At 41.6% G+C, this 15998-nt stretch overlaps 1 protein-coding gene across 1 annotated transcript in view; it reads right to left on the bottom strand.

Annotated features, from left to right (window-relative positions):
• Window positions 1-15998, bottom strand: part of tbc1d32 (TBC1 domain family, member 32) — a 344636-nt gene that overhangs the window by 107932 nt on the left and 220706 nt on the right. The window contains 1 exon segment of the mRNA XM_034162816.1: window positions 8362-8431. Within this exon segment, the coding sequence (XP_034018707.1) occupies window positions 8362-8431 (70 nt within the window).

Below are 15998 nucleotides of genomic sequence, written 5' to 3'. Positions count from 1 at the left end.
TCAGGCACTTCTGATTTAAAGCTCTCTTTTTTAGAGGAGCTACAGCATCCAAAGTTGTCTTCAATGAGGATGTAAAACTACTGACGAGATACTCTATCTCACTTACAGAGTTTAGGTAGCTACTCTCCACTGTGTTGGTATATGGCATTAGAGAACATAAAGAAGGAATCATATCCTTAAACCTAGTTACAGCGCTTTCTGAAAGACTTCTAGTGTAATGAAACTTATTCCCCACTGCTGGGTAGTCCATCAGAGTAAATGTAAATGTTATTAAGAAATGATCAGACAGAAGGGAGTTTTCAGGGAATACTGTTAAGTCTTCTATTTCCATACCATAAGTCAGAACAAGATCTAAGATATGATTAAAGTGGTGGATGGACTCATTTACTTTTTGAGCAAAGCCAATAGAGTCTAATAATAGATTAAATGCAGTGTTGAGGCTGTCATTCTCAGCATCTGTGTGGATGTTAAAATCGCCCACTATAATTATCTTATCTGAGCTAAGCACTAAGTCAGACAAAAGGTCTGAAAATTCACAGAGAAACTCACAGTAACGACCAGGTGGACGATAGATAATAACAAATAAAACTGGTTTTTGGGACTTCCAATTTGGATGGACAAGACTAAGAGTCAAGCTTTCAAATGAATTAAAGCTCTGTCTGGGTTTTTGATTAATTAATAAGCTGGAGTGGAAGATTGCTGCTAATCCTCCACCTCGGCCCGTGCTACGAGCATTCTGACAGTTAGTGTGACTCGGGGGTGTTGACTTATTTAAACTAACATATTCATCCTGCTGTAACCAGGTTTCTGTAAGGCAGAATAAATCAATATGTTGATCAATTATTATATCATTTACCAACAGGGACTTAGAAGAGAGAGACCTAATGTTTAATAGACCACATTTAAAGAAGAGAGAGACCTAATGTTTAATAGACCACATTTAACTGTTTTAGTCTGTGGTGCAGTTGAAGGTGCTATATTATTTTTTCTTTTTGAATTTTTATGCTTAAATAGATTTTTGCTGGTTATTGGTAGTCTGGGAGCAGGCACCGTCTCTACGGGGATGGGGTAATGAGGGGATGGCAGGGGGAGAGAAGCTGCAGAGAGGTGTGTAGACTACAACTCTGCTTCCTGGTCCCAACCCTGGATAGTCACGGTTTGGAGGATTTAAGAAAATTGGCCAGATTTCTAGAAATGAGAGCTGCTCCATCCAAAGTGGGATGGATGCCGTCTCTCCTAACAAGACCAGGTTTTCTCCAGAAGCTTTTCCAATTATCTATGAAGCCCACCTCATTTTTTGGACACCACTCAGACAGCCAGCAATTCAAGGAGAACATGCGGCTAAACATGTCACTCCCGGTCTGATTGGGGAGGGGCCCAGAGAAAACTACAGAGTCCGACATTGTTTTTGCAAAGTTACACACCGATTTAATGTTAATTTTAGTGACCTCCGATTGGCGTAACTGGGTGTCATTACTGCCGACGTGAATTACAATCTTACCAAATTACGCTTAGCCTTAGCCAGCAGTTTCAAATTTCCTTCAATGTCGCCTGCTCTGGCCCCCGGAAGACAATTGACTATGGTTGCTGGTGTCGCTAACTTCACATTTCGCAAAACAGAGTCGCCAATAACCAGAGTTTGATCCTCGGCGGGTGTGTCGTCGAGTGGGGAAAAACGGTTAGAGATGTGAACGGGTTGGCGGTGTACACGGGGCTTCTGTTTAGGGCTACGCTTCCTCCTCACAGTCACCCAGTCAGCCTGCTTTCCCGGCTGCTCGGGATCTGCCAGGGGGTAACTAACGGCGGCTAAGCTACCTTGGTCCGCACCGACTACAGGGGCCTGGCTAGCTGTAGAATTTTCCACGGTGTGGAGCAGAGTCTCCAATTCGCCCAGCCTGGCCTCCAAAGCTACGAATAAGCTACACTTATTACAAGTACTGTTACTGCTAAAGGAGGCCGAGGAATAACTAAACATTTCACACCCAGAGCAGAAAAGTGCGGGAGAGACAGGAGAAGCCGCCATGCTAAATCGGCTAAGAGCTAGTAGCTACGCTAAGCTAGCGGATTCCTAAAAACATGCAAAGTGAATAATGTGTAAATAATTTAGAGGTGATTCAGCAGAAGGAGTGCTTTAGTTAAGGCACGTAAAGATTACACTGGGAAACAAATCGTAATCTAGATAACTAGATCAATCTAACTGCGCAGATTAAACAGCTAACAGATACAGAAAAACACCGCTGTGCTCCGGAACAGGAAGTGAAATGATGCTTCTTGCTCCTGCGAGACATTGGCATCAGCTTGACCAGCTAACGCTTAGCCTAGGCTCGTGTGTCATACATCACACTGAGGACTGCTTTCTTCCACCTGTGAAATATTGCAAAGATTCGTCCCATCCTGTCTATGGTTGATACAGAGAGCCATGATTCAAGCATTTGTCTCTTCTAGACTGGACTACTGCAATGTTCTATTTTTTGGTTTACCGCAGTCCAGCATTAGGGGCTCCAATTGGTTGAAAAGACTCTTGACAGGAAGCAGAAAGTTTTACCACATTACACCCATTCTGGCATCTCTTCAGTGGCTTCCTGGTTGGATTTTAAGGTTCTGCTATTAACCTATAAAATTATTCATGGAGTAGCACCTCCTTACTTAGTTGACCTAATTCAACCCTACGTACCGGCTTGGGCTCTGCTTTCTCAGGGTCCAGAACTACTTTGTGTGCCTAGTGTGACTAAAAAGCCTGCGGGCCACGGAGCCTTCTCTTATCATGCACCTGTTTTGTGGAATGATTTTTATCTCCTATGGAGATAAAATGGTCTGAGTCTGTAGAGACATTCAAGTCCAGACTTAAGACGCATGTATTCTCCCTTTCGTAAGGCTAGCATACTGACATAGTATTGAACCATGCTTCCTATCCTTTTAAATTAATTTTATTAGTAACGGAACAAGTCTCGACCTCAACTTTATCTAAATTCTGGGTCTGTTAGTGATGCTTAGGGCTAGCAGCCGGCGATCACCTTAGTATTCTCTGCTTTCCTTTTGCTTTACTGCTGATGAATTATACCTTAGGTCTGATTTATTCCAGGAGACTGATCCTGCTCTTTTTCTCTCTGTCCAAGGTGCAAAGGGAAATGTGTGAGAGTGGCGTCTGTAGACGATGGGATGCCAGACTGACCGCGAGATGCCATGCCTTAAGCTGAAGCAGCAGTTTTAAATTCCTGTTTTGTGTTCCTTCCATTCTGTAAAACTTTGTAAAAAAAACTGTGAGAATGGCCTAAGCAGTGGGTCACCCCCTGAGTCTGGTCTGCTTGAGGTTTCTTCCTCAAATCATCAGAGGGAGTTTTGCTTACCACTGTCGCCTGTGTGCTTGCTCTAGCGGTTGATAAGGTTAGACCAAAAAGATGCTTTTTTGGGTCTATTTTTTCTGTTGTGTTTTGTTTTGTTTGGTTCCTTATGTCTTTGTCTTTTTTCTAAAATTGTATTGTATCATTGTATCATTATTATTGTTACTATTAGTATTATTGTTGTTGCTATTATTATTATTATTATTATTAATATCATGATTGTCAACAGTAGTATTTTAAGGAAACAGGGACTGATATATAAATAATTATACAGGGAGAAGGGGTGGGATTAGATAAGTTTCGACTTCTTCTCACTCCTTTTTGAACTAACTTTAATTTTACGTTGTGTGTTGTTTTATTTTTTCTTTTGCTATGTGCAAAATAAATCTTCAAAATCAAATCAAATCAAAATCAAGATAACAGTATACCTGCGCCAGAGAAAATGGAATATGGGTCAAAAAATGTAGGTGTGTTTATTATATTTCTCATTATCTGATAATGGCCTTAATCTGATCATGCCTATGGCATTATGCTGTTTAGATCAACACCCAGTAACTCCAGAAACCATAAAATGATTTTTAAGTGTGCAGGTAAATGTGCTCACAGTTTTTTTTCCCAAATATGTTTATGTTATGTTCGTTTCTTGCAGCCAGAGAAATGTGGTAAACGTTCCCCCATCAAGTCCATCAAGTCTTCTGTGACGTTGGTTACAGTTACAAGACAGTTTCTGCAAAATCGTCCTTTTCTAAACAGTGACCCTGAGAGTAGATTAAAGGTGTTTTTGCAAGTCAATTACACACCATATTATCATTAAGAACTATCAGAAGACACATCACCCAGCAGACAGCACAGGATGAAGGAGACATGGACCAAGGTTTGTTATTTTCTGTTCAAAACTGTATTTTCATGCAGTACATAAAGTGAAAGTGAGGGCCAGAAACAGTAATCATGTTCTTGAATGTACTCCTCTGACTTTTGGTTTGACTTGTGATGCTCCAGGTTCTCATCTGTTTAAAGAAATGTCCTGAACATTTGTGAAAGGGCAAAGTTATCGGCACAGCCAAAGACCTCTTCCCAGTCCGAGCTCGTCCCAGATGATCTTCCTCGATTTCAGAGGCCGCGGACACAGAGACATAAATGTCACTGCTGAGATAAGTAAATGTCTCTCCAGCTTCAAGACTTTCCCCCGCACACAGACACACTGGTCAGGTCCAGGAGGTCACTGAAAGCCTGGATCTTAGTCTTGATCCAGGACAATCACAAACCCCAACACTCTGATTCCTCACTCAGCTTGTGTGAGGAATCTGGAATCAAGTGCAACAATCAGGATTACCAATTCATTCTATAAAGATCACAGCTGCTTCCTCTGCAAGCAGGCTGAAGGTCATTAGACCACAGATGGTGAGCACCTGATAATTTTCTTCTAACTTTCACAGCTCCCAATATAGCCTAGAAACTCCATCAAGCAATGCACTATGACTCTGAATGACAGTGATACTGACTGCTCTCCCATATGAAGCACCTCCTTCTATGGAGATTGATGACTCCAAATCAATCTCCTGCAGTTGTAGAAGAACTGCCACAATCCAAATGGATAATTCAGTTATGTCCATCTTGGTGAAATGCAATTTCCTGAGAAACAGTATGATCTGAAAGTCTAGATAGATTTATTCTTGGGCATTAAGCAAATGTCAGCCTGCTAGACTTTAAACTGGATAGTGTTGGGAAGCCAAAACTCTGATTCTGGTGATGGTCTAATGGTTAAGCGTTGGGCTTGAGACCAGAAGATCCTCTGTTCAAATCCCAGCCTGACCAGAAAATCACTAAGGGGCCGTGGGCAAGGTCATTAATCCCTAGTTGCTCCCGGTGTGTAGTGAGTACCTTGTATGGCAGCACCATGACATCGGGGTGAATGTGAGGCATTATTGTGAAGTGCTTTGAGTGTCTGATGCAGATGGAAAAGTGTGATATAAATGCAGTCCATTTACCATTTACCAAAACAAGTCTATTCTAAGAAAGCACAAACTGGGCAGTTCTATAAACCCTAGAGTTTTGCAGAATTCTCCAATTTTCCCACAAGAACATGGCCAATCTCCTTACCAGCACCGTTGGTATGAGAATACCATGTCCAGCCATGTAGCTCTGGACACTGAAACCAGGATCTAGTCCTGGTTTCAGTGTCTTGTTGGGGTTTCATTTTTCCTAACGCCAACATTTTGCAAAGTCAAGGATCACTGAGCCTCTTGTTGCCATGTTGACCAGATCCATGCAGACCATTGCAATACTCAAAATCAGCTCTGTTGGCACCGGTGCTTGCACTAAAGTCCCCATAAATGTCTGTAATGTTCTGTACCTACCTGTACCCTGATTAAACATTTACATGTTGGAATATCAAAGCTTTTGTAGATGATGATGCCATTTTTATGAGAACTTTTCAGAGAATTGGTACTTGTGAAATAGAGCAGCATCAGCAGTAGGCCTAGGCCCTAGTAATCTACTCAACCCCCATGTGGTAGCACTGGTGGCCTACCCTTCTATATTATAAAAGCTAGTGGATAGTTGATGTGAAATGAAATGCATACAGGAGTAAACTCATTGGGACTGAAAACCAAGGACCTTTTGACCTCTGGACCTACTTATGGACTTAATTTGCATACTCCATCGAAAAGTGTACTTGAATACCAACATTCTGAGTGGTAATTTTTTTTTCCTGTGGACTGACACAGTGATTGAATTACCACAACAACAAAACAGCAGTTTCATCACCTTTGACAAATACCTTACGTCACTTGTGATAGAAGCAACAATTGGCAAAATAATTGAACATTAGACCTTTTGAGTGTTGCAGGAACACCATGGGTCACTTCTAGGGGTGTTAACTTGACAATATTCCATAATTTAGCACCAGGACACTGACATAAAGAGGCATGGGTCAGATTTTGGGCATTTACTAAATTCTGTGACCTTTTAGCCTCTGGTGACCTACTTGTTCACCTAATTTGCATTTATTATATACCATGTGAAAGAGCATTTAAATACCAACATTTGAGTGGTAGTTTGTTGCCGTGGACCTTCGGGGTGAGGAGACATTGCCACATTTGTTTCCCCTACCCCCAAAACTTGTGTAAAAAAAAGCAAGTTGTGCAACATTAAAAATGCGTGTAGTAAGTGCCTCGGGAACAAGTTTTTTTAACGTTCACATGCTTTTTCTAGAAGAGGAGACCCATGGCTACTAGAAAATACCCAGGAAGTAGACCTGCGGGGGGGGCCGCGTGGGGGACCCCATCAGCCAATGGACTATCCCCTTTAGTTGCAGGCAGTGGTGGGCACCATTCAGCTAATCCAATAACCGATAATTATCAAAGCTAATGTTTTTGTTAGGAGATTAGCTTTCTGATAAGTTTAAAAACCATGAGCAGACTAATTATCTTCAGATAAATTTAGTTCCGATAACTTTCAGTCCGCTAGCATTTTTTTTTTTTTTTGCTGGTAAAGTAAGCAAAGTTTAACAGTCAAAAAGGTTTGTAATCTCTAAAATCAAACATTTTAGTCCCTGTCGTGTGTAGATCAGTGGTTTGTGGCAGACTGGCTGTCGCTTGCTGATGACATCATCATTAAGGGAGCATTGTGGGTAGTGTAGTTCAGGTTCACTTTGGACGTTACAGCGTTACCGTCCACTTGACACAAACAAAACAGACTCATTTTAACATTATTTTATTTCTTTGTGGCAGACTGGATAATTTAATCGCCAAGACTCGGTGGGAGAGAGGAGATCTCATGGCGTAGCTGTGTTACAGAGGGACTTTTCTTCACCGTTTAGACACCGTTTTGGATAATCAGGATGCTTTATGTGGATTATTTTCTTCATGAATCCCACTGAAACTAACAGGTAAGAATTTATATTTACTACATGTCTTTTCCTCTGCCAATCAATGCATTAATGAACATATTTTGGTTGTTTAAGCCATGTGAAAAAAGCAGCAGCTTTTAGTTCATAAATGACAGTGTATCTAATACCGAGATAAACTGTGACTTCTAATACTGTGTTTTACTGCTTTTGAAAGATGATGACAGTGTTTGGGGTTTTATTTTTTTATTCTTTCCCTTTTATGTGTTTTCTTTTTGTGTTTGTGATCCTTAAATTTACCCAGCAGCCCCTGTGGCGTGAAACTGGTTTATCAGAAGCCGACAGTGTAATCTGATCTGGCCGCGTCCAGATCAATACTAATAGTTATCGGTTAACTGTAATAAAGATAAATTTTTTTTAGCAGTTTGTCGGTTTAGCATCATAAAAGAGAACTTTTCAGTTATCGGATTAATGGCTATCGAAGCTAAATTTTTGGATAGCTGTGCCCACCACTGATTGCAGGTTAGGAGAATTGGTGACTCTAAATTGGCTGTAGGTGTGAGTGAGAATGTGAATGCATTTGCACATATAAGTTGGGCCTGCACTAGACTGGAGGCCTGTCTAGGGTGTACCCCACTTCTCACCTCAATAACTGCTGGGAGAGGTTCCGGCCAACCCTCACCGACTTCCCGTATCCTTAACTGGATAAAAGTGGTTTCAGAAAATGGATGGATATGATAACCAGATGACAAAATGAAGTAAATTTTGTCATTTTTGTGAAAAATAAAATGTATATACAACTTTAGTCATATTTTTAGGCAAGCATGTGCATATTCACAGGACACTGTTGTCGATCACTCCTAGTGTGCAACACTGGTGTCTAAGCTGATTCTGCTCTGTGCTGTCAAGGTTCAATTGTACTGAAAATGTTTAAATCTGACATCACATTTGCTATGTAACCATGTGCCATGGACTGTGAAATCACCAGTGAAATCACATGCTGAAGTAACTGGATCTGCTCCCTCTCGGCACTGCCAGACTGTTGCCATTTTTCAGTGGAATATACCACCAGATGAAGAGTTTGTTTGTATTTTACTGGGTTTCTCTCAAAGGAAATGGACAAAATTAGATGTTGTAAACGACTACAAAAAAAAAAAAAAAAAAATCAGATACCTGATACAGATGTCGATTCCCAGCTGCTCAACAGATGACAGCACAATGCTCTTCACACCATCTTCCTCTGCTATAAAACAAGATGATAAAAGGAAGGTGGTTAAAACCAAGCAAAACAGCACAACAACTGAGAAAACAGCAAAGTGGTATGACAAGATACATCAAAAGCCCTGCCTAAGAAATAATAGGCTGTCTGCAACTACAGTGAGGCCCTATCGTGCACAAACTGCAGGTGTTCAATTCATCCAGTGGTATTCAGTGTAACAAGCAGGTACATCAGTGGGATCAGGAGTTGGGTTCCCAATGTGTTGAACTGGGTTTGATTACCAGTAACACGACCTGGACAAGACAATTTCATCTGCATCACATCATCCAGCCTTGGCTGGGGAGGTAACATGGCGTCTCATGAAGAGGAAGTCACTGACTCATCTGCTTCATTCTATGGAATTAGGGATAATAATGGCTGATGCTGAGACCCTGATCCATGCATTTATCTCTTCTAGATTGGACTATTGCAATGTTCTATTTTCTGGTTTACTGCAGTCTAGCATTAGGGGTCTCCAATTGGTTCAAAATGCTGCAGCCAGACTTTTGACACGAAGCAGAAAGCACAACCACATTACACCCATTTTAGCATCCCTTCACGGGCTTCCTGTCCCAGTGAGACCAGAATTTAAGGTTCTGCTACTAACCTATAAAATGATTCATGGACTGGCACCTCCCTACCTAGCTGACCTAATTAAACCTTACGTATTGGCCCAGGCTTTACGTTCTCAGGGTGCAGGACTACTTTGTGTCCCTAAGGTGAATAAGAAGTCTGCGGGTCACAGAGCTTTCTCTTATTGTGCCTCTGTTCTGTGGAATGATCTCCCTGCATCAATAAAACAGTCAGATTCTGTGGAGATTTTCAAGCCCAGACTTAAGACGCACTTATTTTCCCTTTCATATGGCTAGCATACTGGTACAGTTTTGTTTTACGCTTTTTACTCTTTTAATTCATGTTATTAGTAATTGGAGCGGGCCGCGACCTCGACGTCACCTAAATTCTGGGTCTTTTAGTGAAGTTTAGGGCTAGTGGCCGGCGATCACCTTAGTATTTCTTCTGTTTTTCTTGTTGTTTAATGCTGGCAAATTATACAGTATTTTTTTGTCTTTCTGATGCCTGATTCTGTTTTTTTCTCTCTGTTTAAGGTGCAGCTCCATCCAGAGATGGGAGTTGTGTTTGTGTTGGCGACCCTCCTGTCCTGTGCACCAACAGCAATTCTTGTATATTCGTCCGTGAATTGTTCTGTGAATTGTTCTGTAATTTATGTTTGTAGCATGGCCCAAGCAGAGGGTCACCCCTTTGAGTCTGGTCTGCTTGAGGTTTCTTCCTCAGAGGGAGTTTTTCATCACCACTGTTGCTCTGGGGGTTGGTAAGGTTAGACCTTATCTGTGTGAAGCACTTTGAGGCAACTCTGTTGTGATTTGGTGCTATATAAATGAAAATAAATTGAAAATTGAATTTAAATTGATGGACCATATAGAACATGCTTCTTCTACTTGTATTTAGTGTAATGTGCCAGGAGACAAGTGTCAAAAATGTATCAAAGCCAAAAAACAGCACAATCAACAGGAACTAGAAGAGGGAGTTAAAAACCTGTTTGACTCCAACAAATGGAGACAGGCTAGGGATGCCCATGGACTGGCCAAAGACCCTCTGGCCTATACCCTTGGGTGCCTCTTGCAATCCCTCCTGGCAGTTAATCATGTTCTGGGAGTGGACTCAGGATGGGGTGTCATGTGTTAATGCTGCTGATGTCCTGTAAGAGGAGTGGGTGGAACTGGTGTGCTGTGGAGCTGACCCCTACCGCCCAGGGGTCATCTGGATGGTGTTTTTCCTCTTTTGTCCAGAGGATACGACATCCATGATTTCCAAAAACAATTTGAAATGTGAACTCTTTTCGTCTGTCTATTTCAAATGAGCTCGGGCCCAGAGAAGGCAGTGGCATTTCTGGATGTTGTTGATGTATGGCTTTCACTTTGCATGGTAGAGTTTTAACTTGCACTTGTAGATGTAGCGACGAACTGTGTTAACTGACAATGGTTTTCTAAAGTGTTCCTGAGCCCATGCGGTAAGATCCTTTACACAATGATGTTGGTTTTGCAGTTTGCCTGAGGGATTGAAGGTCACGGGCATTCAATGTTGGTTTTCAGCCTTGCCACTTACGTGTAGAAAGTTCTCCAGATTCTCTAAATCTTCTGATTATATTATGGACTGTAGATGATGGAATCCCTAAATTCCTTGCAATTGATCGTTGAGAAACATTGTTCTTAAACTGTTGAACTATTTTTTTCACGCAGTTGTTCACAAAGTGGTTATCCTCGCCCCATCTTTGCTTGTGAACAGGTGAGCCTTTTGGGGATGCTCCTTTTATACCCAATCATGACACTCACCTGTTTCCAAATAACCTGTTCACCTGTGGAATGTTCCAAACAGGTGTTTTTTGACGATTCATCAACTTTCCCAGTCTTTTGTTTCCCCTGTCCCAGCTTTTTTGAAATGTGTTGCAGGCATCCATTTCAAAATGAGCAAATATTTGCAAAAAAACAATAAGGTTTATCACTTTGAACATTAAATATGTTGTCTTTGTGGTGTATTCAATTGAATATAGGTTGAAGAGGATTTGCAAATCATTGTATTTTGTTTTTTGTATGAATGTGCACGAACCAAGCCGAATCAGGCAGAATGTCTAAAAACCATATCCGTGCCACATCTGGGAGGGAATATGAACTGTGGAGGACAGCCGTCCGAATACCCAGACTGTGCTCTGACCTGCCCCAAGTGATTCATGCAAGTGCCATGTGCATGAGCCTGTGTGAAATGTAGGTGGTACACAGTAATACCGTTTTCACGCCGTCCGACTGTCTCTTTAATTATTCTTATAGTCTGTATATGTTCATTTGTTAGAGTTCTCTACAACTAAAGAGACACATGCGGGTGGGGGGGGGGGAGCAAACCACAACAGGAGGGAATTTTACACAGTAATGCCTGAGCATTTCTAAAGCCTTGGAAAATATTTTATTTGTTGGGCTAAGAGTTGTAATTGTGTACAGAGAATGATGAATGCTTCAATAAGAGGGATGATATTTGTTTGTTAGTTGTCTCGTTCTTTCCAGGCTTTGGGGAAATAATGTTATTACATGTCTGCTAATGGATCCCCTGCTTCAGATGGTTTGTGGTAAGATGATGACTATGTTGCAGAAATGTGCGAGAGGAATGATAATATGGTATCACTAATCTACATATCAAAGAGATAATTCAAACATCTAGCCAAACAATAAATCAATCACTGAAGGATCACAAGAAAGTATCTTGTGCAGGGCCGTCGCATTTTGTACTAATTGACAGAAAATAGATTTTTGATGAGAACAAGATGTAGTGGCATGACAAAAGCGGCATCATTCCCCTCAGCTCTCTCCTCACATATTAAAATTTCTAATAACTTTTTGCTGATGGCAATGGGGTCATTTTATTAATTTATTTCTTCACTCTGTCCAATTTCTCCAGTGTGCCTCCATTACCCTTTATTACTGTATAGAAGGATGACAATCACGAGTACCATATTTTCCGGAGAATTCACATCAGCCTATAAGATGCACCTTCTTTCTTTAAGTGGAACTCACATTTTAAAAGAAGAGTTTAACAACAGACAGGAGCTCAGTGTAGCACATGTGCACAACACAGAATGTGCTGTTACTTGATATAAGGATTTCTAAATTTCAAAAATAAGAAAAATGGACAACATGCAGTGAACAAGATATTGGATGTTATCTGAAGCAGATGACACATAGCATTGGAAACCACTACAATAAAAATGTGTCCATTTCATTTATTTATTTTTTAGTCAGCTCTTTAAATTGGGGATTTTCATATATTGCATAATCTCTGGGCTTATGCTACGTGGCTACCAAGTAAGCGTTTAGCTTTGGAGCTAGTAAATTTTGGCATTTTACCACAACTAAAGTGTCAGAGGCACTTTGCAGAAACAAGTACAAACAGTTTGGGCTTATTATGAAAGCATGCAGAGCCACCAAACACAAGAACAGTAAGGTATGCACACTTAAGGGGTCCCATCTCACAGCACCATTCCCAGCATTCTGTAGCACATCTATCACCAACATAGGAGTTGTTCCATGTATGCAGCAGTATGACGTTATATGCAGGAAATTAGGGCCGGTGCCCCAAGACGTCCAGTTGAAATACCCCACACTGTCTGGACGTATAGTGCATCCAGAAAGTATTCACAGCACTTCAATTTTCCCACATTTTATGTTACAGACTTATTCCAAAATGGAGTAAATCAATTTTTTCCCTCAAATTTCTACGCACAATATGAAAATAGCTTTTTTTCTTTGTGTTTTGCTAATTCATTAAAAAAACAAAGAAATCACCCATACATAAGTAAGTATTCACAGCCTTTACTCAATACTTTGTTGATGCACTTTTGGCAGCAATTGAAGCCTCAATTCTTCTTGAATATGATGCTACAAGCTTAGTGCACCTGTCTTTGTGCAGTTTTGTCCATTCCTCTTTGCAGCACCTCTCAAGCTCCATTAGGTTGGATGTGAAGCGTCGGTGCACAGATATTTTCAGATCACTGCAGACATGTTCAATCAGATTCAGGTCTGGGCTCTGGCTGGGCCACTCAAGGACATTCAGAGTTGTCCTGAAGCCAGTCCTTTGATATCTTGGCTGTGTGCTTGGGGTCATTGTCCTGCTGAAAGATGAAGCATCGCCCCAGTCTGAGGTCAAGAGCGCTCTGGAGCAGGTTTTCATCCAGGATGTCTCTGTACATTGCTGCATTCATCTTTCCCTCAATCCTGACTAGTCTCCCAGTTCCTGCCACTGAAAAACATTCCCACAGTATGAAGCTGTCACCACCATGCTTCACTGTAGGGATGGTGCCTGGATTCCTCCAAACATGATGCTAAAGAGTTCAATCTTTGTCTCATCAGACCAGAGAATTTGTTTCTCATGGTCTGAGAGTCCTTCAGGTGCCTTTTGTCAAACTCCAGGTGGGCTGCCATGTGCCTTTTACTAAGGAGTGGCTTCCGTCTGGTCACTCTACCATACAGGCCTGATTGGTGGATTGCTGCAGAGATGGTTGTCTTTTTGGAAGGTTCTCCTCTATCCACAGAGGAATGCTGGAGCTCTGACAGAGCAACGTTCTGGCAGCACTATTTATGCCAGGAAATAAAATGCAGAAACTGGTTTCCAAGCTGGCTGAACTAGGAGCTCCCTCAGCACTGTGCAAATGGATCCTGGACTTCCTGACTAGGAGGCCACAGTGTGTCAGGATCAACACCACCTCATCCTCCACCATCATCTTGAACACTGGCTCACCCCAGGGTTGTGTGCTCAGTCCACTGCTGTACACACTGATGACCTTCGACTGCAGAGCCCAGCACAAGAATAATCTTGTTGTTAAGTTTGCAGATGATACAGCAGTGATCGGGCTCATTAGCCAAGTGGATGAGACAGCGTACAGGCGAGAAGTGGAGAACCTGACACGGTGGTGCAGAGACAACAACCTCATCCTCAACACCCAGAAGACCAAGGAGATAGTTGTTGACTTCCGCAGGTCAGCCCCCACCACCCCCTCCCCTCTCTACATCAATGGAGCAGCAGTGGAGATCGTCTCCTCCATCAGGTATCTTGGAGTCTACTCTCCAACACTCTCACCTGGCACACCAACACCATGGCTGTCATCAAGAAAGCCCACCAATGTCTCTATTTTTTTGAGGAAATTGGGAAGAACCAATCCCGCGACGCGCGGAATTCCTCCGCACGTCTGTCTCAATGTGCCAAAAAAGTGCTGATGTCCACATCTTTTCACAATTCCTGTGCTAGCCAGATGACATCCCGGATAAAACACAGCATCCAGTTTGGAAATGAACGGCACATTCCACTGTTACAGGAGTTTTTGTCATGGAAAGAGGAGCGGAGGCGTGCCGCATGGCATGTCCAGGCACATCCACAATTTCTCGGATAATCACTCGATGGAAAAACCACCGACAGCTGTCTGAATGCCATCTCAAAGCCATCCTGTGAGACCAAAACGGAGGTGGTTTTGTCTTGCTCCAGTAGCGAATCCATCGTGACGCGCGAAGCCTCCGCTTGGCTTTCCAGACAAAATCTCTTGTTAAAGTGAAATCTGCTGGAAAATGGTTGATGTCCAGCTCTTGCGATAACCAGAGAAATTGCACACGATGGTCACGGATCCATACAGCCATCCGTTAGAAATGAAATGATCGCTCAGCCTGTCGATGGCGCCTTCGGAGCGCGGCACACCACCAGTCACTCTGGGCCGTCCTTAAAGCACAGTAACACTCCGTAATCTCTTTGAAGCCCATAAAATTTCACCAAAACCATCTGAATTTCTCGAATGGTGTCCACTTTGATGTCCCTCACAGTTTCTGAAAAAATTTTGATCAAGCAAAGCGGCAGTCTCTGAGCCATTCCTAAATAATGAAAAAAACGAGAGTGGTGGACCACTCCTCACTCAAAGCCTGCTCACAGGCGAATGATGCAACCGACAGGCGTGAAAAAACTCACGCATGCGCACGAAGGTTCAAGCTTGTCTGACGCAATCACACGTTATTCAAATCCATATGGTTTTTGAAAAAAATAATAAGGTCGGATACTTTTCTAATAGACCTCGTATACAGTGAGGAAAATAAGTATTTGAACACCCTGCGGTTTTGCAAGTTCTCCGACTTAGAAATCATGGAGGGTCTGAAATTTTCATCTTAGGTACACATCCACTGTGAGAGACATAATCTAAAAAAATAAAAAATCCAGAAATAATAAAATAATTTATTTGTATGTTACTGCTCCAAATAAGTATTTGAACACCTACCAACCAGCAAGAATTCTGGCTCACACAGACTAGTGCAGCAGATAACAGAATATTTACAGAGGAATCCTTCAAATCTGGAAAGAAGCACCAAAGTTGGCACAAATACTCCTTAGACATTACTCTTTTGAAAAAACTGAGTAGCCACTTGAATTTTCAGTAGGCGGCCAGGTAGGGGTCAATTGAAGAATTACACAGGGGTCAAAATTTAAAAATGTTTCAATCATATTGAAAGCTGTACCACATTACTTGTCTGATCACAATGATACCAAAAAGGTATAGTTTGGACTATCTATGACTGAATGTTATGGAGTTATGGGGTAAAAACAGCAACAATGGTAACAAAGGTCAGCATTAGTTTATACAGGGGTCAGATGTTAAAGTTGCTCTAAATATTGTAAAATGTGATGCAAATTATTGGTTGAGTTAATAGGGTTTTTTAAAAGGAGTAGTTTGCACTATGTGTCATGCTTAGTTATCATGTTACATAGAATCCAATGGACGTCGACATTTGCTCTACCTTTACCTTGCAGACCAAGCATTCAACACAGTCAAAACTATTTCATTTATTAATCCTATTAGTTCAACCAATAATTTGCACCACTTTTTACCAAAATTGGAGCAACTTTAACTTCTAACCCCTGTACAAACTGAAATTGACCTTTGTCACCATTCTTGTTTTTACCCCATAATTCCATAACATTCAGTCATAGATAGTCCAAACTATACCTTTTTGGT

Source organism: Thalassophryne amazonica, chromosome 21 (assembly GCF_902500255.1).
Source record: "Thalassophryne amazonica chromosome 21, fThaAma1.1, whole genome shotgun sequence".
In the NCBI taxonomy this organism is placed as follows: domain Eukaryota; kingdom Metazoa; phylum Chordata; class Actinopteri; order Batrachoidiformes; family Batrachoididae; genus Thalassophryne; species Thalassophryne amazonica.
This window is presented reverse-complemented; position numbering and strand designations above follow the sequence as displayed.